The 25000-nt window shown below is 39.3% G+C and overlaps 1 protein-coding gene and 3 non-coding genes across 4 annotated transcripts; all 4 read right to left on the minus strand.

Moving 5' to 3' along the window:
• Window positions 1–2861: 2861 nt before the first annotated feature.
• Window positions 2862–21082, minus strand: LOC121307560 (importin-7-like). Its single transcript, XM_041239758.1, has 24 exons — window positions 20882–21082; window positions 17253–17334; window positions 14088–14244; window positions 13677–13743; window positions 12869–12979; window positions 12483–12577; window positions 12318–12402; window positions 12075–12209; window positions 11615–11714; window positions 11436–11512; window positions 10859–10975; window positions 10595–10684; window positions 9462–9627; window positions 9039–9199; window positions 8304–8432; window positions 7864–7930; window positions 7544–7669; window positions 7235–7332; window positions 6975–7070; window positions 6653–6873; window positions 5627–5832; window positions 5162–5368; window positions 4698–4814; window positions 2862–4386 (listed from the first exon to the last, which is right to left on the minus strand). Exons 1-24 carry the CDS (start codon window positions 20963–20965, stop codon window positions 4289–4291), a joined length of 2892 nt encoding a protein of 963 aa, XP_041095692.1. The 5' UTR covers window positions 20966–21082; the 3' UTR covers window positions 2862–4288.
• On the minus strand, window positions 8793–8972 carry LOC121307673. The gene has a single exon (XR_005948377.1). It is a non-coding gene; the product is annotated as a small nucleolar RNA SNORA23 (small nucleolar RNA).
• Window positions 9729–9907, minus strand: LOC121307672. The gene has a single exon (XR_005948376.1). It is a non-coding gene; the product is annotated as a small nucleolar RNA SNORA23 (small nucleolar RNA).
• On the minus strand, window positions 11789–11922 carry LOC121307669. Its single transcript, XR_005948374.1, has one exon. It is a non-coding gene; the product is annotated as a small nucleolar RNA SNORA23 (small nucleolar RNA).
• Window positions 21083–25000: the final 3918 nt, after the last annotated feature.

Consider the following 25000-nt stretch of genomic DNA (forward strand, 5'->3'; position numbering starts at 1 on the left):
CGTGCGGATTTAAGTAAAACGACTTGGGGAACCCCGCTCGGTCCAGCGTATGATGCCACATAATATTAGTCGAATCGAATCCTGTTAGCTCGTTTCGAAACAAAGTTTACAAATATATATATATATATATATAATATATATATATATATATATATATATATATATATATATATATAATATAATATTTTTTATAATAAGAAATCTAATTGATTTGAACTGCTTCATTTTAAGTCAAACTGTATTTTATAATGACATTTGGGTGCACCACAACTCGAGAACGTACTGTTAGTATCAAAAAACAACTGCACCAATGTTAAGTAATCGTTACTTCAATGGGTGTTTGGTTGGTTTGCGACCAAGTGGTAGCAAAAATTCGTTTTTAAAAACTATTATAAACTGGGTATTATGGTATTATGCATGTATACGATCAAAGACAGTTGTGAAAGATTCTGCCTGGAAAGGGCTGATTATACTTCAGCATTTCACATAAACAAAATGTCCCACATAGGGCTTTCGGGAATGAATATATGCTTTGAAAAGCACATTACTTTTTACTCAATAAATGCAGGCAATTCAGGAAATGTATTTGTAATAACTTGTTTTTTTTTTGTTTTGTTTTTTTACTTCAGCAAAACAAGGTGGTATTTCGCTACAGCAACGGTGGCCTATATTAGGTAGGAGATTCGAAAATGCACAAAGCAAAGAGCAAAGCAGTACTCTCGCAGCACCAGAACCCGGTATCCATTAATTAATAATGCAATATTTTGGAGTTTCTGTCTTTCCCATCTGTTGTAATCGTGTCCCCTTTTCCCTCGATCCCACTCGCCGTTCTCCACGGACAGTTTTCCCCGCTGGAGATGGCTGTTTGAAATAAGGCACACTGGGTAAAAACACATTTATATACTAACCTCTGAAAATTTTCCTACAATTCCTCCGTCCGACCACCATGCATCAGGGCAGGAAACGGCCTGCAAGCGCGCTTGCGTTCAGAAGGCCCCGGAATCCGAATAGATCAACAACGGAAAGGTCTGTCACGGGAGGGGGCGGGGCTTCGCTAAGAGCCTATTTGGATTGGAAGTTTATTTTGATTGACAAGCAAACTCTGTTTTTCTGTTGGGTCAGGCTCCTATCGATCACATTTTAAAAGTACCGTACCATAAAGTCTACGTTACACATGGGCCACTGGAAGCATATTTGGACTGGAACCAAAAATACAGACGTAAATGGGAAGTTAGCGGACTCCTTGCACCACAAATGTTAAAATTCTTGCTTTTGTTGCCGGTGAACCCTGCTTGGTGTATGTTGCGAGTATGAAATATACATGCTCTGGGGCGGCTGCCAGCGCCATTTTGTGATCTGTGGTTGCAGTGATGGTTTTGAGTTTGTATTTATTTACTCAGAGAAAACAGCACGCAAACAGCGTTGACCTCACTTGTACAACTCTCCCTTTTGTTAGGAAGTGAGTCACTGTGCTATTTATAAGCAGTCGGTAAGCTTTCATTCATAACATGACACTCCTGCGTGCTCTACCTCCACAAATTAGTGCTGGTAGTGTGGGTAAGTAAGGAAATAACTGAACGGGGTGAAGATCTACCCCGTCCCCCCTCCCCCAAAAAAGCACACGACACCACGCTATGAAAATCAGACTGCATGCAGCTTTTAAAATATTGTCCAGACAGTGGTGACGTGCAATGTAAATTATTCTTCGTGATGACTTGTTTAGGACATTCCCCAGCACAAAAATGTAAGAGTGCACAAGTGAACATACTGGGATATAAGGTACGATACTAGAGGCACCTGTCTGTTCTTTACCACATTCACAGGTTTATATACTTTTTGGGAACCACATGTAGAATTGCGGTGAAACTTGGCAAGGATCGTTATTGCATTACAACCAGGTTGGTTAAACACAACTCTTTCACTTTTTTTTAAAATACTATGTGCAACACCTAGAGCGGAAAAATCTATAGGAACAGGATTGTGTTTTTATCTTTTATGCCAATTGGCATTTGCGAGTTTTATCTTCTCGGATGCTGAATGGGGTAGTGACGTTTTGCATGGGTACTCACTTTAGCAGCATGTTTTTTGTTAAAGCACCAGTTTTACATTCTAAGAGTATCAAATGTCTAACACTTGGCATTTACTTGATAAATAATACACTTTTTTATAAATATTTACGTTTCTGATTGGGGAGAAAAAAAAATATATTACGTCTGTAAATAAAAACTAGAAACCTTCAGTCCAGTGAAGGCTGGTTGCTGGGGATTCTAAAATAAAGTTAAATGGCTTCCACTAGTTCAATATCAAAGAAGCACTGACTCCACAGCCAGGTTATCAGGTTGACTTGCAAAATACAGACTGCAACTCAGCCACAAAACATACCAGAATGCAAAACCCACTTAAAGTAGCTACATTTAAAATACTAACCTGAAAAAAGGGGGTACACAACACCAATAAAAAGTAACAATTAAGCCTATAGTATATTCCACATCTAACTGCCCACCTCCATACTGGAAGTCACCATTTTCAGTCCAGTTTGGCAAGTAAGACGAAGCAGTCCATGATCTCAGGTACTTTCCCTCTGCATCAAGCTCTTGTTGCTTTAAAAGCACAAAACAGATGCTGCAGGGCAGGGATTGTCAGTGTAATACTGCTCTCATGTGAGCCTGGGGGAACAACTTACCTCCTTTTACCTTTTGGTTACACCTCATTTGAAATGTTGACAAGTCAAATACATTAAGTGACATTACAATTAAGATGTACAACGAGTTACCAAACAAGTAAACCTCGTAATTTCATTACAATTGGTCAATGAAACACCCACATTGGAACTTGTGCAAACTGTCAATAGGAAAACAATGGAAAAAATAGCTTATTTTATTCAACTTTTTTTTTTGCCAGCTGACATGTAAAATCCACAACAGATACTTTAATGGGTTTGTACACTTTTTTTCCACTCAATTGTCAGAATTTTGAAATGAAAAAAACAAAACAAAGAAAACTGGTAGCAGCTGGCAAACAATGCTATATTTTCTATTTAACATTTCATATCTATCCATATGTATATTTTCCTATATATACTTGTATAACCTGGAGTGCTTTGATGCAACTACATGCAGCTTGCTAGTTTCATGAACCTACCAAGAATTTAAATTTATATTGTTTCCACTGAATTTCAGAAGCTGGCCTCTGCTCACTATTTAATAATATTTTCACATAATGTAAATGGTGCAATAAATCATTACAAGCTCATACACTAATAAGTTACAACTCCCCAACATGAAACTCAACTTGTGTTTAATATTTTGTTGCATATATAGATGGTTCATCCATACACACATCAACCAATTACTTGAAATTCATGTAACTCGGGTAAGAGCCTCAAGTCCAATTTTACATGCTTCAATGATTTTCAGTGCGTACAACACAATGTCTAGCATCCAAATTGAACACCAAGAGCTTTGAAAATATCCAGAGGGAGTTGCCATTTTCAGCAGCAAGGAAATGCCACCATGTTTTCTATACGGCAACCACATTTGTGTGACAACCAGCCATTGCCAGATCATTCTAGTTGCCTTCCAGCTGAATTTCTTTTTTTGTTGTTTTTATATCCTCCCCAATTTAGCAAATTTCTAATCTGATAAAGAAGGCTAGGAGGCCTGAATATGAAAGTGCTAGTAAATTTACAGGTATCGGGCACCACTTAGTGCTATGACAGGTACCCAATATGCTACATATGAACACACTCGCTTACACCCTTCTTCAAGTGCCTATATAAATGCCTTATTCTGTAAGGCTACTTCCTACAGTACCTTGATTTATATTCACATTACAAATATGGGAATTTGTTAATGTAAAATCTAGACAAATATTAACACTACTGCCACAGGTGTAATTTAAGAGTGGCCTTCTAGCCTGTACTGTGACACTTGTGGGACATTTCAATATTGTCCTGTTGTCAAGGATTTCCTTGCCCACATTAGTTTCCTGTGGAAGAAAAAGCTGCCGTCATGACACCCCCTCCAGAATTTGGACTTCCATAATATAATGTTTTAGAGCTTGATTTTGAGGTTCAAGATGATCTTGGTTTATTTTCCCCAGTCATGTCACATTGGTTGCTTTCCCACATCTTCTGCCCCCCCCCCAGTGTCCAATTCATTACAGCATATAAAGTTGGTTTAAATCGAAGAGTGGGTCAGAAGAACCAGTACTGGAACCTCTACTTGAGGGAACACCACAAGCTTTTTCACTACAATCAGTCAGAGTTAGAAAAGGATGGGGTGAGGACTCAATTCATTCCTGGGGCACTGCCTCCAAAATTGAAGTTGTTTGGCACAACCGGCGCAGTAAACTTATATCCTCCATGCTTTTCAATCATTTTAGACTCTGAAAAGGAAGAAAACAAGAGGGTTTAGTGGATCAAAAACAGAACTTTAATTTCATCTGCATTGCATTACTAAAAGCTCAACCAATCAACAACTCAGTAATTTATAAAATCAGACCCTTGAAAGAATGCATTTGAAGAAATAAAAACAAATCAAACCCCAATTGTAGTTTAAATATTTTATTCTGTTGATTTGTACATAATTATACACAAAACAAGGCGCTTCATACAACAGCGTCTACATATATTTCACATTAAGTTCAGTTATTTTTAAGCAGAATAAACTACATCTGAAACAAGGTAATAACTTTACCATGGGCTGCCTGTCTTTGATCTGCCAAAGTCCCAATGTCTTGTAACTGTTTTGCTTGTTCTTCATTTAGAGTCTGTGTAAGAGCTTGGTACCACCCTGGGTCACGAGTCTGGAGATCTGAAATAAAATACAATAAATGAAAATCAAAACTCCCAAGTGGGTACTGTTTGATTAAACCACAACATAACAAAAAGATACTACAGCATTGAGAGCAGTAAGGAAAGCAAATATCCAATGAGATTTTGATCACAGCGCCCATTAAAAGTGAAAACACAGCAGTCCCTTTATATTCAATGCCTCTAATGGTCCAAGACTGGTTTGAAAGATAGTATTACATGAGCCATGTTTAAAAAAGTTTTTGCTGAGGTGCAAGAAAAAAATTCAAAACTAGCAAGACAGTAATGTAATGTTTCCTATATGTGCCAGTGTTGTTGCATTCTATGGCACTCATTTAGTGCGCTTACTTTGCATGATGACTTTGAAAATCTGATACTCGTCCACAAGGTTATCTTCGTCGTCCACTAAAGTGGTGTAGCCCTCGAGAGCCGTCTCCTCTGCATCGTCATCCTCCCAGTCCTCATCATCCCCGTCCTCGCCCGCCTGCTTCGCCAGCATCTCCAGATACTCCTGACCTTCCTCATCAATGTCATCTTCATCACTACCCAGTTCTTCTGTGAGCAAAGACATCACCATGTCAGCTTTACCCTGCTTCCAATACACCACACCTCCCTGAGCTACTAAACACACACCAGGGGAGCTACAGGACTGCTCAGCCACTGACTTCATAACCCATGGGCAGAAGAAACACCTCACTTAAGACTTGGCTGTTCTTTTTTTTATTTTTTTATTTTCCACCTACGCAGCGTAAATTGGTTCAGTTTAAATACTATTAAACTATGCATAACAGGAGTATGGTCTCCCTCACGCACCGTTTTCCTCGTCTTCCTCTCCATCTTCGTCATCATCCTCATCGTTCTCGTGCTCGGCTCGGCAGGCGTAGGCTCTCTTCAGCCCGTTGAACAGGAGGATGGTGGCAGGCAGCAGCTGCCCGGCTACCTGGTTCACCACCTGTGGCCGCTGCTCCAGATCCATCAGAGCACACAGGCCCAGCACACACATCTTCCGGTCGTGGAGGCTGGAAAGCACGACAGGAGTCAACAACATACACATCTGAAGCTATACATACAGGACTGAAATAGCAATTTAAAACAGTAATAAGACACTTAAATCACCAAATCATGTACAGTAATCTAGTATAGGAACACCTCCTAAGAGAACACCCTTGTGGCAAAACAGATTTTTTCCCCACTGTAAATGTTCTGCCTAAAAGAACACCTTTTTGGCATCGCTAGCGATTCGTTCACAACTGATAGTCACGTTTTGTAACACAATAACTCAAACTTAAATTCAAATGGTTTACTCAAGCTTTTCAACTTGACTTGTCATCGCAAGACTTGAGGCACACTGACTGGTTTATTACATTTTTCCAGAACCGTCATTTAATATGTGATTTCCAAGAGTGCACCTCATCGCTACAAAAATGGCATGTAAAACACCGAAACGTGCCGCTGTTTGTGCATGTCTTGGATATTGCTCCTGTACATGTACTCAGTTGATCTAGCGCTGCTGCTGCATTTAACATGTGTAGGGGTGCTGTGTTAATTTAGTTTGACTGTTAGTTTATCTGTTGGTTTATTAACATACACTTGCCTATTGCTTTTCATGTCTGTTTGTTTCATATGTTGATGCATGTGCGTCATGACAAGTAATAAATATTTATTCATATTGTGTCTGGTGGTCAACTCCGCCTTAGAGAACACTTCGGCTTGCTTCCCGAGGGGTGTTCTCTTAGCCGGAGACTACTGTACTGAAAAAGGTAAAGATGCACCCTGACAGGTCTGCTGAAGTGATGAAGCTGAAATGTAGCGATTGTTGTTTGTCAGTAGATGGCTTACCCTAGGAAGCAGTCGACGTCATTGAGCCACTGGGTGATGAAGTGGTTGGTGATTGGTTCGGTGTTGTTGGGAAAGCGCAGGTTCTCCAGGGTGGTGAGAAGCAGAGGAGGGCTGTAGTACAGAGCAGCGATGGCTACCTGCAGGCACATGGTTCTCAGCTCACTCGTCTTCACTTCCCTGGTCAGCCTCTCCAGAGCCGCTTCCACGAAGAGGGGAACAACCTGCAACAAAAAGAAACTTCAGGGACACAGAAGACACGACTGCAAATGAAGACCCACTAAATACATGCCATACAACTGCTGTACAAGCAGTCAGTGCCTACCTGGTCAATGCCACGCCCTTTGCACTGAAGGATGATTACTTCTAACAGTTTAGCTGCATGACACTCAGCATCTTCCCCTGCATCGCCGGTCAGGATCTGAATAAAAAGGATATTCTTAGTTATTTAAGTTTTAAACCCGTATTGTTTGCTGTTTAATAACGTTAACAAGGTTTACTGGGAACCTGTGTGTCTAGCCAGACACACAGAACCTTTGTAAATTACGAACGATTCCCACAAACACACATTTAAAATAGCCTTACCTTTTTGCACATACTGTAGATCATTTCAAGATATTTGGTATCAGACAAAAGGGTGTCTGTATCAACTGTAATGTAGTTATGCAAGAGAGGCATCATATCTGTGAAATAAAACCACAGATACAGACATTTGTCATTGAATTGAACAGTTTTAGTATTTCTAAAACTATTTCTTTTTTACACACTAAAATAGTTGCTATTTTCAGGAAGGTGAAACACTGCACTGGGCATCCTAAAAATACAGTTAAACTATCTTTTTTTTCTATTAGTTTGTTGTGCACTATAACAGCTTTACATCAAGAGATATAGTACCTGTATAGTAATCAAAGCCGTCCTGTTGGAAGACCTCAAAGACGAGTGGTAAAAGCTGCCACATCTGTGGCGACACCTGCTGACATGTCAGACTGTGAGCCAGAGACAGGATCTCCTCGTAGAACTCTGAAACACAGCCCAGCCACTTCAAAATCAGCATTGTAATCAAGACTGGTATTATTTCAGTCTCCAGTGTTTCCAGTCCACTTCTCATATGCTTTTTTACTTTTTGTTAAGACTTCTTGCAAAAGTTGCAGACTGCCTATTATACCCACCACACCCATCCATTGACGAACAGCTCGCCCAAGAAAGGTACTCACCCAAAACGTGCTGCTGTAAAACTGTACCAATCACTTGAAGACAGATTCCTTCTAGCTGTTGTGTGATCTGAAAAAACAAACAAAAAAAGGTTTTGTTGAATATATGATGTCCGTGACAAATATGTACACTAGTTACTAGGCCACCATTAACCAAGGGATGAAAAAACATTCAATGATACAGATGATATGCCATCAATAACCAAGTAACAAAATAAGTTACAGAATTTGCAAATGTAAACTAATGTACATGTGCTTAGATATACAGACCACTGAAGACTAGTTTCTTGTCTCTACACACTTTGGGCACACAGACACAACCCTAAGGGAAGGTGAACTATTATTGGATCACATTTTTAGATGAACCAGAGGGCCTATTTTGTGTTTTGCCCTCTGCTGTCTATAGCCCAGATCCTTTTCTCTAAGATGGTAGCAGCACTCGCCTCTTTGTGGTCTTCCACCACGCTGAGCAGTGTGTCGATGGTGTTCAGGATGCCCATGGCTGTCACTGCCTTGTCATCACCCCCCTCCTCGTCAGGACCCGTCTGAATCACCTGGTTAAATGTCATTGCCTGCAAGACACAGGGGGAATGTCAGCGAGTGAGTGGATGACCAATGAAAAGCAGTCGCAGGACAGCAGTTTACATTTATGATCAAATCATTTAAAGCGATACAGCAAAAATTGCACAACAGTTTTTACTTTGCAATTGCTGCCACTCAACATGCACTTCCCCAATTCAGCGTGTACATGCTGTTAGGAGGTAAAAAGGGCGATCACTTACTGAAATCTACAGAAATTACACTAAAGAAATGTTTGGTGTTCAAGTTGAGATGTTAAGTAGTTATTTTGTTCATTATAAACTTTTCAGTGGTATTATAACTAGTCAACAGTCAATTTTTCCCAAATCATTAGTTTCTTAAACTATACATTTTACTGTCTGAGAGTTTGGAGGCTGGCCAGTGGTAAATTGTCAGACAGACTTCACTAGACCAGTACTATGATCTCAGGTTTCTCTTTGGCTGCTGGCATTGTGTGAGCGCTACTGCCAGACTGCAAGACGCAGACGAACAGAAACACTAAACATGGACTATGACCAAGCACACAGGCTGCCTGCAGCCAGTTATACGAGCACTGGATATTACTTGAGAGAGGTAGCTGCTGCTGACTGGATACTAACCAGGTGCTGGGTCATCTCCACTGCGATGGGGGTGACCTCCTCACTGTATTCACAGATCATCTTTTGGATGACATTGGTGAGGTCATCGTTCTCCGTCTCACGGACAATATGGAGGAGCGCCTGCATCACAGGCCTGATGAAGGGGGTGATGTACTCCTTGGCTGGTAAACAGGTCACAGAACAATCAGGAGGACATTTCCACCTTTTTCCCCCCATTTGGTTGATTATACTTTTTATACAAAAATCTGAATTCTGTACAAGATCTACATTTAAAAGCTCTTGTGTTGATTAACTACACTTAAGATGACTACACATTCGTCAACCTTTTCAAAAAGTAAGTGGTTTTCTCGCTTCATCCACCCAGCAATCTAAATGGGTGTTTTTAGTATAAATCAAAGGTTGAAACCAGTAAGAGACTGGTACCTTTTTCCTGGTTACTGATGAGAACCTGAAGAGCTATAGCAGCCTCGACTTTCACAGGCATTTCTTTATCGTCGATCAGGCAGCGTCTTGTCAGCTCCAGGGCTGTCTGCAGATTCTGGTCGAGCTTGAACTTCACTTCACAGAAATAGTGAAGGACCCAACAGGCCTGAAAGGTCAGAGATCAGAAGAAATTCATCAAGTTAAAGAAGGATGTGAACACTCAGGGACAAAAGGTGTCAAAATATCAAACATTCTTAAGGATAGGTTTACTGTCTGAGAGTTTGGAGGCTGGCCAGTGGTAGATTGTCACAGACACTTCACTAGACCAGTACTATGATCTCAGGTTTTTTTTGGCTACTGGCATTGTGTGAGCGCTGCTGTCCGATTGCAAGACACAAACAAACAGCAACGCTAAACATGGACGATCACCAAGCACACAGGCAGCCTGTAGCCAGCAACAGTGGCGCTCCTGAGCTGTGCTGCAGATTTCACTTATTGAAAGGAAAGTGAGGGCTCTTTATAATAAATTACATGATAAGTGGAATCTCTGCTATTCACTTTCATTAGGATTCAATACAGTGAAACACATGTCATTAAGGTCCATAGCAATGGCAGCCTGCTGCTGAACCAAATTACTGATTTGTCTGAAGTACCGGCAAGTTGCTCAGATTTATTTTTAATTAAAACTCCAGGACCTTAAAATAAAAGAACCAAAACACTTGTTATAAAATAGCTATAACTAAAGGGGCCATCAAGTGTACATGTAGGCTACAGTCTCCCTCGCTAGTATAAAACCCTCTTGAAGGATTTATATCATTGTACACTAGATGTGCCTTATAGTCATTGCTTAGTTATACTGTGTTCAGCTTACTAGTGGCTAATTTATCCCTTTATTTGCAGGAATGTGAAGTTTCTAAATTAGAAGACATTAGTTGCAAGACCAGTATTACATGATTATGCATATTAAACTTCCTTTACTATTTATATCACTGGAATAATGATTTTATAAAAGTTGCCATTTACAAATTCAATATGAAAGTTTCTCACATTTAGGACAACCAACTCACAAAAACTGCTCAAAAAGCCTCTCTCAAACACATGGTTAGGACACAGACCTCTGAACTCTCACTTACCCTCGCTCTCATGTATCCCAGCTCACTACTGAACAGGGGGAACACGTGGTTCTGCAGCATGAACTCCATCTGATCTTTGTAGATCTTTTTCTGTGTGGTGAAAAAGAAAAGGGCTTGTTCACTTCTAAAATCCTCAATGTAATCAAGTTGTGTACACTTTGAACAGAGCTAGTAGTTTCAATTTAAAAGGAGAGAGGAAAAAAAACCCAGCGGGAGCCGTAATTTATATGAGGGAGCAATTCTTACTATACAATCTTTTTTTACCTTTAATAAAACTTCAGCTAAGGATCCGATCATATGCAAAGCGCCATCCTTTTTGCGTGGATCAGCAGTGGGTTCTGTTAAGATCTGATAGCAGTAGCCCATGGTTTTCTGCAGAACCTACAAAGGAAAATGCATTGATATTAGCGCTGCCTTTATCACCTAAGCAGTAATTCCAAACAAATTAGAAACCACTTCAACTACTATTGAACTCCAAAGCAATTCCCATGCCAAATACTAATGCAATAAAGTTAATGGCTAGAACTTAACACAGGCAGCAAATTCAGGTTTCCTATTGCATTACTTTTAACCAGCAATAGATTGTCACAGAGAATTCCTGGAAACAGCTCTTCTGTTTCACTGGAAATGTCCCCACATAATCTTTCAGTCAGTAAATCCCAGAACAATTTTCTTCTTTACAGTTTAATAAACAGTCACAAATACCCAGTTTCATAGTTACCTGTTAATTCAGGTGTTGCTGTATATACTAACCAAGCAAACAATTAATAAACACACAAAATGTTTCTCTACTAGTCACAAGCCCAAGCCTTCCCCAAAAACAGAAAAAAAAAAAACTTACCTCTTTTCTCTTACTACATGCAGTAAACAGTAGGGTCTGTGCAGCAGTTGTCGGAGAGATGAAGTCTTCAAAAACATCTGTTAAAACATTTACATACATTTATTATTTGGAAATAGCAATAGGAGTCTCCAGAACCTTACAACAGTAAAGTGCTACTTATATCTTGTGGCTGTTCCTACCAAACTTCATGCGGATGTATTCATATGGATCTTCCTGCCAGAGCTCCTCATCGGTGTCTGTGTAACACATCAGAGGGAAAACCACGTCCTGAATGATTCCCTGTAACACAAGTGGACACGCACATTAGTAAAATCAACACATTTCACTTGGGGCAGCTACCTAGCTATTATTTCATCTGTCCGAGAATTTGGAGGCTGGTGAGTGGTAGATTGTCACAGAGACTTCACTAGACCAGTACTATGACCTCAGGTTTTTTTTGGCTACTGGCATTGTGTGAGCGCTGCTGTCAGACTGCAAACTGTTCTTACTGTGTAACAATTGAGTTTGGAACTCTACGTTGGTGTTATGAAATAAAAAAGGTCATGATTTATAAAGGCTCATCGATCTATTCATTGCAATATCTTGGTGGTTGTTTAGTATACTTTGGGATAAAAGATAACACGTCCGATTTTAGCATACCTGGATATGAGGCTTCAGGTTCTTCCATGTAAGTGCATGTGCAACCCCCTGGTTGATATAGTTGAGGGTCTGCTGGAGTACCCTGGGAGCTACATAGTGCTTTTCTTTGTACTGATACAAGACCTTCAATAAAACCTGTAGGAAACCAATATCCAAAAGTTCATATATTCCTTTTGACTTTTAAAGTATAAAAGCCACTTACTAGCACATAGACAAATTAAACTGAATAATACAACTAGTCACCTGTTGAGCAGAAACAGCATATCCCTTGAGGAACAATTCAGCAAACTCTGTGTAATCCTTAGAAACATTGCCTGGGCTTCCGTACCTAGTACAAGAAAAAAGTAAAAACATTATGTTCACATTACAAGAATCAATTTTAGAAAATAAACTTGCAAACTGCCCTACCTTTCGAAAATCCGAGCCAGGATGTGCAGGGCCCATTTTTTGCATTTCCACCAGGGCAGCTCAGGCCTGTCGTCCTCATCCACCTGCAGTGTTTCCTGTAGGGGTTAAAAAAAAAAAAAAAAAAAATAATGAAACAACGCCACCAGCAGACACATGGGAGGAAGTTTCACTCTGAAAGAAAGCACAGAAAGACACTGACAAATAGGAAATGGTATGACCATTATGGGGGCTAGCAGCAAGCAAATACCTGCCTCTCTCCTCTGAAGGAGCATAATCTATTTGCAATGCATCCGTGAAGAACGGAAAAGAAAAGCCCCATCAACAAAAATTTAAACTGCAAATAAAAAGCAGACATGCAAACTACTGTCTCTGCAAACCTTACTCACCGCAGGAACATCTCTGTCCACCACAGTCTTCAGGATCTCCATCCACTCAGTCAGGCTCTGCTGGTTGATGAGCTCCATGGGGAGGTTGTACTGCAAGAGCAGTCCATTTAAAGACACAGCAAGGACAGAAAGTTAATACTGTTTCTAGAGCTCCTTTAAGAGCCTGACACTTTCAAACTTGATGTTTGTATATACTTAAAGCTATAGTAATGGATTTATTCTTATAAATTATTTATAAATGGTCACAACACAGGTAACATCAAATGAATAACTGGCTTCATCAGATGACCAAGGCACAGAAAATAATGCCCACATACTGGCTTTTATTATACTGGTCTATGGTAATATTCCTAAATAAAACCTTCAAACAGCTCCCAGTAGACAGGGACTCTATTCTCAGACAAGGTAACCACACACAAAATTAGAAACATTTGACACGAGATCTATAAACACTGCAGTATTCAGTACACAAAACCACCTGGCTATGCAGAAGAAAAAGCTTCCTTAGTTTAGTAATTCTAAAGGTGACAGTGAAGCGCTGCAGGAGAGAATAGATGCATGTCCTGACGCAAGCAAACAGATGGTCATCCCAGCTATGTCTCAATGCTGGCAGACAGGTACCTTGTATACAGTGCTCTGTTCTGATAACCACCATATCAGAGTATCCCTTTAGTTTGTTTTGTGTTCAACGCAAAAGCGTAATTAGGAGGAAGCAAAACTGACTCGCTAAGGAAAAAGACCTAGCCAGATCTGCCCTCAACCTCGTCAACTGCTACATCTGCCTTAAATTGAACTGAGATCCCCACACGATTGCAGTCCATTTGTTGGGGTAATCATGTTTAATCATGTGATGAATACAGGTAGTGAGCTGCACCCTGAATTAAGAAAAGATCAAATAAATATGGTTTCAACCCATGCATAATAGAACAACTATAGAATTGTCTATTTCAGCTTCCAATTCATTATTATTTTTCAACTTCTAGGGGAAGAGGGATTTACTAGGAAATAAAGCTCAAGATCAGGGTCTTGTTTCCAATGTTACCTTTCTGAACTATGTAGCCCACACAAGCAAACTTTAAAAACATTTATGAGATTTTATATAAAGTAAAAAGGTTATGTTTAAAATGTAAAGCTATCCATTAAAATACATGCAGCACTTGACACTGTATGCACAGAAGACAAAGGGTTTATTTTTAGTATGTCTGCACAGCAGAGATACCTTATGAGCTCAGGTGAATGCATGATGGCCTCCACAATGTTGTCACGGATACACTGGCGGTCCTCTTCTGGGATGGTAAAGCCAGGGACCTCTCCAGCACCTGTCCCTTCACCCTCATGCCAGTACTGGGTAACCATGTTCTTCAAGTAAATTACCCCTTAGATATAAAAAGGAGCAGAGTGTATGGATTACATACCAGCTATTTGTACTTGGAGAGTAATCTCTGGGAACTCCTGCCTGTAATGAAAACTATTTGTAGGACTCCAGTTATAGTCAGGAGTTTAAAAGGACAGAGTAGCAGTTTCAAAGTAATAGGATTTGAAACTGCTGCTCATGCTGTTGCAATGCCAGCTACAGCAAATCACCACAGACTAATTCAATACACACAGCTTCACCCATCATTATGAAATGGACAGAGATCCAACTTATAAAATACAAAAGTAAATTGAACAGCTGAGGGCAAGCAAGATTTGACTTCCTTTAAAATGGTCTGCTATTTACCGTACCATTTTTTCAATGTTATTTTTTTTATTTAAAATTTTGTTTTGGTGGTACATAGCTTCAAAAGCTTTAGCTTCGGTCCTTTTATTTTCTCAATATGATGAATACTTGTTTCTGTGACAACAAAGCTTGACCCCAAACTGAACCAGGAAGCAGTCTCTCTGACTGCTTTGTCTAGCACATTCCTGAACAGAAAGCTGTACACACTGCCAGCAAAGGCATGCAAAGCTGGTCAGGTACAGACATTGCAAACTGATATTGAAATATTAAACTGAAATATTCTGAAAAACAGACAGAACTCCAACTGAAACTTATAAAACAAAAAAGCACTGGTGAGTTTAACAGCTGGGGGCAGGCAAGACTGCTTCCTTTAAATTGGTCTGCTATTTGCTGTAACGATATGAATCGCCCCTGTTTTTATTTGCTTTTTGTATAAAATTGGACCCAACAAACAGACTCCAGTGTGTAAAAATCAAACACCTTTTTTGCTTTGCAGAAAGGGTGAGCCAAATCTCAGGTCATACTTCAGTGGGTGTACTTTAGCTGAGCTCTACCGAATTGAGAGAGTATAAATTGCTCTGTGAAACCACAACACAGCAGCTCATGGGCCAGTGGACCCAATAGCAGACTGCTGACACAGATGGATGTCTGTGCTACTTGACAAAAATAATCCAGGCTTACATGGCTGAAAGTCAGATCACAAAGCTTCATCCACTCTCCATCATCCACTTTCAAAGCAAAAACAAACAGATGATTACTCAATTCTGATAAGAATCATGGTGAATGGGCAAAACTGCAACTCTCAAGTGGGATCCTATCTGAACAGTGAACAAGCCTGGCTTATACCTGAAAATCAATGCTTCCAAATATTTGTGTTTCGGGGGCACATTGTAAAAAAAGAAAACCTGGTAAGACTGCACGTGCAATTGTCTTTCAATTTAAATTTTGTTTTGGGGATACACAGCTTTAAAAGATTTTGTATCATTCCTGTTATTGTCGTTATATTAAAAAACAAAACAAAAAGAAACTATTAAAAATGTGTACGGATGAATCTACCAGTTAAATCAACTAATGTCATAAAATTCTCATCAAAAACTTGAGTGACAGCCCTAAATTTCAATATATACTTTGGTGTGTACATTTATTTTTTTATTTTGTAATTACAATGTTCACATGTTACTTGCTTATTTGGAGTTTCTTTGCTTAGAAAATACTAACCAGGGCTATCAACAGACATTATAATGTAATATAAAATAGTGTGTGTATGTAGATATGGTTTAAATGCTGACACCTGCATTGCATTTAAACAAATAAAAATGTACCAAAAGCACATCCCTAATAGATAGACCCTCCCCTTCCACCATCTACTGAAGTTAAAAATACACGCCGTTCTGAATGGAAACCATTTGTTATTTGTAACAATTCATGAATACATCTTTTAACAGTCAACACTGAAGCTGCTTTGTACAGACCTGTCCTTTCATAAATCCGTCAGGCTCAGTCACAGTGAAGACAGACCTTGGACTTGATGTTGGATCGTTATTACTGTTGCCAAGCCTCATTCACAGAGAACTACAACAAAGTGAACTGTACACCTAGGCTTGTGTGGTGGAAAGCTATTACATTTAGTACAGAAATAACACTAGGCTGCATTTAAAGAAACCCATAATAGTAGACGTTCAGAAAAAAAAAACAAAAAAAACAACTGCCCGAGCTATGCATGTTGCAGTTGAAAAAGTTTTGTCGCTCTTGTTATTTTCCTGCCATACACGATGGTAGACAGCATTTTCAAGACCCAATTTTCCAAAGCAATAAGACGGATTGAAAGTGAATCTGACAGCTCTGCATCAGAAGATAGCGATAATGATTGAATTCGCCACCGCAAAGCCTGTGTGGTAAGTTTACTATTTTATTTGTTTTGCTTTCAGTTTGTGTGTTTGCTTTAACATTTAAAACCTAGGAATGTAACACTGCTAAACGTAAAGCAATGCAGGGATAGCAAATGCCATAACCTGTACTGATAAATGTGTGTAAATAACATGCCACCACAATTTTGTTCAACGGCAGCCATTGTAAAGGGTTGAATGTTTTTCTGTTCCCCTGTCAGCTTCCTATCCAGGCGGACACCTCCCTGCTACGTGATGACATAGTTCCTTTGTCAGCAGTCTGACCACAGCGGGTACAATAAAACAAAGCAGGCCAGTAAAAAACGGCAGCCAGGGCTGTTGTGGCCAGCAGTGGAAACACCCTTTTACGGCCATGACCAGCAGGCAGTGGAAACAAGGCAAAAGTGTGTTTGGTTTCCACACGACTCACTAAGTTTAGTAAGCTGTACAATTAATACTCAGAATAATGCATTTCTGAATCTACATTTAAACATCAGATAACTTATTAGACAACTCTTGATAAAATTGGTCATGACACCCATTTAGGAAATTAAGTATCTTAACTAAACAATAGTATGACATTGTGCTTAAACAAAACCTTCTCCTATCTGACTTGTAATGAAGTGATTTTCAGGCAGGCACTACTAACATATTTGCCAAGAAATTATTGGTGGTTACCAGCAAATTTCATATTGATTGTTCTACAAGTTCCTGTTTTTAATGTAGAATATTGAAGGGCCCTACATCACTGTTCCCCAGCCCAGTGAACTCAACTCACCTGCTTGCCTCACCGGAAGGTCCAGTTGTTCGGACATTGTGAGCTGAAGCAAAGTGGAGACAAAGTTCACCTGTTTATGGCCCTGGAACACAAAGAAACACCAGTAACTCGTTAGCAACGCAGAAATCAACATTATCAAGGTGTTGGACGACAGGAGGCATGTCGCATCATTAGAAGATGATATTAGATGGGACCTGCATGCTTTTATAGATCAGTGTTTCCACTTTCGAGCTAACTACTGTGCTCTCTGACCTATTTCCAAAAGTTCCTTGTTTGGTTTCAAAATGCCTTTTCTTATTGTATTCCTTAACTACTGACACACATTCATTGCACAAGAAACACATTGGCTTTGCGTTCAGTACAGATGGTAAAATAAATTAGTACAGTATTTCTTGGCTAGAGTAGAGAGCCATGTTATAGCAAAAAAAATAAATAAAAAAATCACTCCGACTACCTACAACTATTAAGGAGTTAAAAAGGAGTTAATGATAAATTAGAAAAGTTATAAAACTAAAGGTTTCACCTCGACCACTGTGTCGTTTCCTTGTGTTGATCGGGTGATGGGAGTTACTGATTTGCGATAGTAACCAAATAAATATTCAGTTCAATTAAAAAAAAAAAATAATAATTAAAAATCGGGTGTGGGGCTTACACTTGTTTTTTTCAGGTACTTTTACTTTTCTGTATATACAACTCAAATTATTCAACAGAATAGAAGTCACAAAACAGCTAGCTGCTTTTTTAAATAACTCGACTCACACAGCACACGGTAGTGCCGCAGCAGAGACACAGTCCATCAGCGTAATGCCCACAAAACCACCTGGTTTTCTTGTTATCCAATGAGCCAAATAAACATACAAAAACGTTTTATACAAGTGTCATCGCTGGGTTTTTGGGTAGTGTAGTTTTCAAAGAAATCCATTTTGTTTTTTGTTTTTTTTTGGAGAACAACAGCAGTAAGACTGTTTGCCCATTTTTTTTTTTTTTTTTTTTTTTTTTTTAAGTTGCAGTTCCAAAGCAGAATTCCATTCCCAAAATACCAATTCTGTTCCCAATGCCTAATTCCTTCGTAAGTCTGTGATCTTAGAAAATCAGTGTAGATACGATAGTAATAACCAGAATATTTCCCTTTCGAGTCCAACTCTAATGAAAGTAAGTTCACAAGCAACTCAGCTTCAGTCTCTCACATAGTGTGAACAGCAGGCTATGGGACCCTGCATTGGGAATGTTCTCTCATGAAGTGACATAATGGGTTCTTTGCAGGACAACACAGTGCAGACAATTAGTCATTTCTGGATAGTCACACTCGAGGTACCATGCCAAGTCTAACTCAGATTCCAGTAGCTTGTTTAGGTCTTAAACACAGCACAAACATTTAAAGAAAGGATTCAATTTAAAGCATTTTACAGGCTGGACTTAGCCATGCATTGTAAATTAACTTCAGTCCAGTGTAAATTACATTTGTTCTCAGATTGGCCTGTCATGTACCAGTAATCTTTGACAATAAATCTCACTATATTTTCACAGGCAGCACGACTCAATTAAAACTGTTCTGGCATTTTCTATTAAAGGAATATTGCCTTGTTCCTGTCACAGAAATGCAGCGTCACCAGTGCTGCCTTCACAGATCAAGTGTCAGGGCTGAGGAATCTTCCCAAAGCCAGGGCAGCAGTCCACATGATACAGCCTGGAATTCTGCCCAGCCTCTGGCAAACACACATGATTCACTACTTTCTGTTAGCAGCAATCAATTCTTTTCATTCTCTGAAGTTCTAGACACAGGTGGTTCACCAAATAAACATTGTAGGTATCTCCCAGGAGACAGACAAGTGTACATAAGGAAAATGATGCAAAAATTTTTGGATTTCATCATTATAAAAGCAATTACCTCTTTATAGTCACAACCCGCTGTTATGAATACATTTTTTTTTAAACACTTAAAGGTTGCCATCTAAGCATCAATAGCCAAGCTATCACTGAGCAAATATAATCCATGTAATCTGTTTAAGTAGATTAACAGACCATCAACCATGCCCTTTCACATCATTCATCGTAAATTAACTTCCTGTGATCAGATTGCATTGTCCTTACTCTATATACCCGTTAACACAAGTATTATTATTATTTTGTTTTTAATTACATTATATAGATACAGCTGCAAACAAAAAGGCCTACATGGTATGTAAATGTGTAACAAGAGTAGATTCCCTTTATGTAAAAAATGATTCCAATTATTTTAACCATTACAAAATATGAAAATTCTCAACTCCTGAACCTGTTGGTCATAGTTTGTAATGATTATTTACATTGCGCATCAGTTTGACATAATATGCAACGGTTATGCACTGGCTGCAATTGACAGGTGTAAGGGGTGAAGGTCGGGAGGTGCATATTTTAGACAGCTGGCCGCAAATCCCAGTGACACTAGCTGGCTCTTTCAAATGACCACATAACGTCGTTCCTGGTTGGGAATCACGCAAATCTTGCTATTGTTTTCAGTGAATCTGCTTGACACCCTCGCCAGCTATATATTGAGATACTTTTATTAAATCTGTAATTGGCGTGTTCTGAATAGTAAATCCACTTAACAAGAAAAACATGACACATTATGCAGTGGTATAAAATATTAATTTTATTAATTTTAACACCCCTCAATGCGATTTGGTTTTCTGGGTAGTAATTAGCCTTAACTCAATGTTCAGATCCTTTCGGATTCAGCATTTCCTCACCGCTGTTAAAGTGACAGATAACACTAGCCCGACTACTGAACGCCGCAGAGCTGGTTACCAGGTTACCGTGTTCACGTTGAGGCCTATACACAAAACATGACGGCTGCAGCCTTTTCTTAATAAACAGACCTCCCGTCTGTTTAAACAATATTTCTTGAATAGGCAATTCCTCTGTGCAGCCTGCCCACCGCCAGTAAATTAAATGTCAGAAGCTCGGCATGCTGTCAGACAATTGCCTGCCGTGCCTACCAACAGAACATCTTTCGCTTCTCCTTTCCATGTACAAAACATGATACAACAGTCAAGACTATTAGTACAGTATATGAAATTAGAATAGAACACATTTAAATAGCATATCCCAACCGGGTTTAGATGACGGTCTAAAACTTAAGTTTAAAAGGACTTGATCTCTGGATTTAGTTGTTCACAATTTGACATTAACTGCAGGCCATTCTTCTGCCAGGCTAGCCCAACAAGTACAAAAACTAATCCTTTCACAAAATGAACGTAAACTTAGGACAGCTACATTCAACAAGCTAGATTATCGGGTACATAGGTCTTACATTTCCACAAATAACTCCAAAAGTTTTCAATTTCACCTCTCCAACGAAACAACTCAATACAACAGAATAATAAAGCCATCGAAAGCACGACTATGAATCGAGTCACGGTGCTGGGTGGTGATCTGGCACGGACGCTGGACTACAAATATGTCTATAATAGAGTTTCAAGAACACAATTTGTAAAGGTTTTTCTCCCATCAAATGTAACCTATACGGCCCTGTTGTCCCCGGCTGTCTCCCTTCCCCTTAGCCCGAAACGTGTGCACCAGTGTTCAGGCAGACTCCGTGCCATTCCCATCCGGCGCAGGCCCGCTATCCCAGGGCGCACCTCCCTTACCTCACTCAACTGCCTCTCGGCGGCCTCCCGCAGATTCGGGTCCATGGTGCCCCGAAGGGCTTCGATCAGACTGTTGGCATCCATGTCCTGGTTTGGTTATGGCTCGGTTTCAGTAGATTCTTTTGACTAAGAAGTCCAAGTCGATGCGCACATGGACGCGCTGTTCTCCAGCAACCAGCGCGAAAGGAAGAAGCGACCACAGGACCCGGATAGATCAGCGCCAATTTCTCGCGAGGGAACTTCCGCCAGTCGCGCAAAACATAATGGGAATTGGAGTTCAACAGTATTTTGTTGCACAATTCTAGGAAATGTTGCGAGAATTATGTTGTATTCAAATGACTGAATACTTCCCTCACATTCACACACACAAGGTGATCTTCTAGAGTTTGTATAAGCAATAATAGTGTTTATTACTTTGCAGGTATGACCTATACACAAATATTAACTGTTTAGGGTTAACATTTACAGGACATTAATAATGATTATTAAAAAACAAAACATGTATTCATGTTGTTACACTTGATAATCTTCAATGTTGTGAATGAAAACGACCAGTTTACATGGTACCTGTCCTCATAAGTGTAAGGAGCGCTCTGTGTAGTTTGAAACCTATGGGGGCGCTAAAGAAAAGTCTGCACTGTATTTAAACGTGAAAGAGACGTTCTTGCTCAGATTTTTCTTGCATTGCTCAACGGAGACACCGCTGATGGTTCAAAAGGTAAAGGGTTAAAGGTCACAGAGCTGTCACTGATGAGGAACCGGGCTTGACTGGCTGGCTGGCTGGCTTCTTGAGAAAGGGCTCTGTACATTACATTTCTATCCATAGTTATTGTCTGAAAAACACGAGCAATATTCCGATTTAGAGTTTATGTTTTTACTATGAAAACGGTAAGGAATCGAAGTGATAAAAAAGAGGTGGAAACATTTGTGGCAGAGCCATTAAAGGGAGAAGACACAAAAAACAAGGATGGGAAAAGCCCTAAAGGTACAGTATATTCACAAATACAGTATTAAAGTGAGATAGGTTCATGTATTGTCTAATGCTTTTAAAATATATAAAAGGCTTACACAGTTTTAGCGTGGACAAGAAAATAGTTCTGAAGCAGTGCTTTTAGTTCACATATAAATGTCTCGCATAACTGTTCTGGTAAAATGATAGTCTGTGTAGACTAGGATGACGCAGGCTTTTCAATGCTGGTTCATAAATTATATTGCTAGGAGGCAGTAGGCCCAATGTTATTTACTGTCACACGATATATATACATGTACATGTATTATATATATATATATATATATATATATATATATATATATATATATACACACATACACACACACACACACACACACACACACTGTAGTATTAATTACCTTTCTGTCGGCAGTTTCGTAACTAGAACAGTTTGACTCAACAGACTAGCCAACATTATGATTAGGTACAGTGAAAATGCTAACGGACCTGAACCCCACTCATCTCTCATGGTTCGGTTTGTCAAAAGAGTGGAAAAAGGCATGTGTGTTCCCTCCCTGCTGAAAATTTCAGCAATTGCAGGTGACTTAAAAATTACCAGCTTTGCCAGAATAGACAAGTCCGGGTCATAACTGGGCTTTTTACTTGTTCTTATTCCTCTTTTTTTCACCACTTGCCACTTTGGGTAACTTTTTTCAGCTTATTTTAATGGTCAGCTCACAAAATGTTTCACTAGGTGAACAGACTAGCATTGCTTAATGCATAAAGGGAATCGCACCTAAGAAAGTCAATTCCCTAGTTTTGTTTTTCTTGTCTTCCACTAGCCGTACTGTCTAAACTAGTCTGCATAACAATGATTGATGTTCTTAATAATGATAGGGACCTGTACTCTGATACCACAAATGAAACATCTGGAAAAAAATAAGTGGGCTTCTTCTTGGGAGATGCTAAATACTGGTCTCAAAATGGCTCTCAGACATTTTTTTGTGCAAGTTCAGCAGGTACACCAGTGTGCATCCAATTAACCTATCCCCCTGCAACAAATCTGGAGCGTTGCAGAGGGCAGATTAATGCCTACATCATAAGAGAAGACATGTTTATAAGGCCACTGGAGAGCTTTGAACTTCTGAGTTTTAACATCTGGTTTAACATGTCCAGATTATCTGTGAGCTAGTCTTGATCTTCCTTATCTAAAGTAACATCAGGTGGTCCAGGATTCGCACTAATCATGGTCTGTGAAATCAGATGAAAAAAAAAGTCCTCAGGATGTGATGACAGAAACAGAAAGTGATATACAAACTGAATCTAAACATGATGAATAATACATTTGTTAAGGTATCTGTGCTATTTTGTACCCAGTTGCCCTTTGGCCCTAAACACTGACACTTGTAGAGAGTGCCCATGCAGTTCAGCACCCTGATGGCTGGCATCATTCATATAAGAACCTTCCCCATTAGAGGCAGACCCCAGTCATTAGGAGTCATTTCATGACAAATATCTGGATAGTTTGGCTGGGACATGCCTTGCAAAGATACTGGCTTCATACTTGGTACACATATTCACACAGGTATTTTGTGATTGCCAAGGTTAAGTTGGATTATGGGTGTCATACTGGAACATTTACCCTTCTTGTGACTGTTCTTTGGTAAAGCTGCCTCCTCCACACAGACCTGGGTCAATTTTAATTATAATTACATTACAGCAGAATTGTTTGCTGAAATTACAGTGCTAGTTTTTTCAGTTACGATTCAGTTAGTTATGCTGCAGTAATTACAATTGTAATTATAATTACACTAAAAAGTAATAACGAACTTCACAGAAACATGTTTACTCTGTTCGAATGACAAATACCTGTCTAATTGAATTGTAATCGATCAATTATATTGTGTAATTACAATTATAATGCAGGTTCAATTACAGTTACATTACAAATTGCACAATTACAATTGACTCCTGATCTGCCGCCACAATGTCAAAGCCTCAGAAACCTCCCAGAAACCACTTGATGTTGTGGCTTGAGAGGCATAAACCTTGCATGCTTATTGTGTTGGGGACCATAAGCAGCTGTAATCTTTTACTTCCTTACTTAAATTTTAGTAGCAATGTTCTAAATTTAAACACCTTTTCATGGCATTCTTGACAGGGCCTTTCCAAGCTGTGTAATACTCTCAGTAAAGTTCAATTACAGGTGGCATCCAGTAGAGAGACCTTTTCAGTGCCATATTGTGTTCAACCTCTGAGCATATGAATGATGCAGACCTTTTTAGCATTTCCATGTCTGACACCCCTGAGTTTGTTGTATCGCAGAGGTAGTTTAATAAATAAATAAATACAACCACTAGAAAAGGTTATGAATATGTAAATGCCAGAATATGTAAATGTTTAATTCATTTGAATGGAACAATTTAATTGCATTACAAACAGCTGCAGGATTGCTTAACTTACTATGGCATAGCTTCAGTACGGCTGTTACAGACATTCAAATTACATGTAAAGCTTACTAACATGCATGCAAAGCATAAACAACTTGTATCAACTGATCATCCCTCCTCCTTCCCTCCCTACCAACACTCATTTGGTCTGTATTGGTTAAAGTTTGAAGTACTGAAAGCTCTCTGAGATTCAAAGATCATGAGTGAGCTAGTCCTCTTTACCACTAACTCTTTAACATTACTAAGTACAAACAGACCCTGCTAGCATAACTAATATATAATATCAGGGCCTAAACATACATATTAGTGTACTGGGCTGGGTTGCTCCAGCTACAGTGCCTATAGAAAGTCTACACCCCCTTTCAAAATGTTCACCTTTTGTTGCTTTATATCCTGGAATTAAAATGCATTACAATAGTTTATTTTTTCATTTATCTACACATTCTTCCCCACAACTTCCAAGTGAAAAAAATATTCTAAAAATTTGTAGAAAATTTAATTAAAAATAAAAACTGAAATAGTGTGGTTGGATAAGTGTCCACCCTCCTTGTAATAGCAATCGCCTTCAAAATCACACACCTGTGTTAAATTGTAGTGATTCACATGATTTCGGGATAAATTCAGCAGTTCCTGTAGGTTCCCTCTGCTGAGTAGAGCATTTCAAAGCAAAGACTCAACCATGAGCACCAAGGTGCTTTCAGAAGAACTTGGGGGACA

Source organism: Polyodon spathula, chromosome 57 (assembly GCF_017654505.1).
Source record: "Polyodon spathula isolate WHYD16114869_AA chromosome 57, ASM1765450v1, whole genome shotgun sequence".
Lineage (NCBI taxonomy): Eukaryota > Metazoa > Chordata > Actinopteri > Acipenseriformes > Polyodontidae > Polyodon > Polyodon spathula.

Bases quoted from the DNA above. Each gene is read 5' to 3' on its own strand.
- LOC121307560 (XM_041239758.1), bottom strand. From the start codon at position 20,965: ATGGATGCCAACAGTCTGATCGAAGCCCTTCGGGGCACCATGGACCCG. The intron at 17,335-20,881 runs GTAAGGGAGGTG...TTTGTGTTCCAG, and splicing joins CCGAGAGGCAGTTGAGTGAG to GGCCATAAACAGGTGAACTT. The intron at 7,333-7,543 runs GTACTATATCTC...TTTATTTCACAG, and splicing joins CGGCTTTGATTACTATACAG to ATATGATGCCTCTCTTGCAT.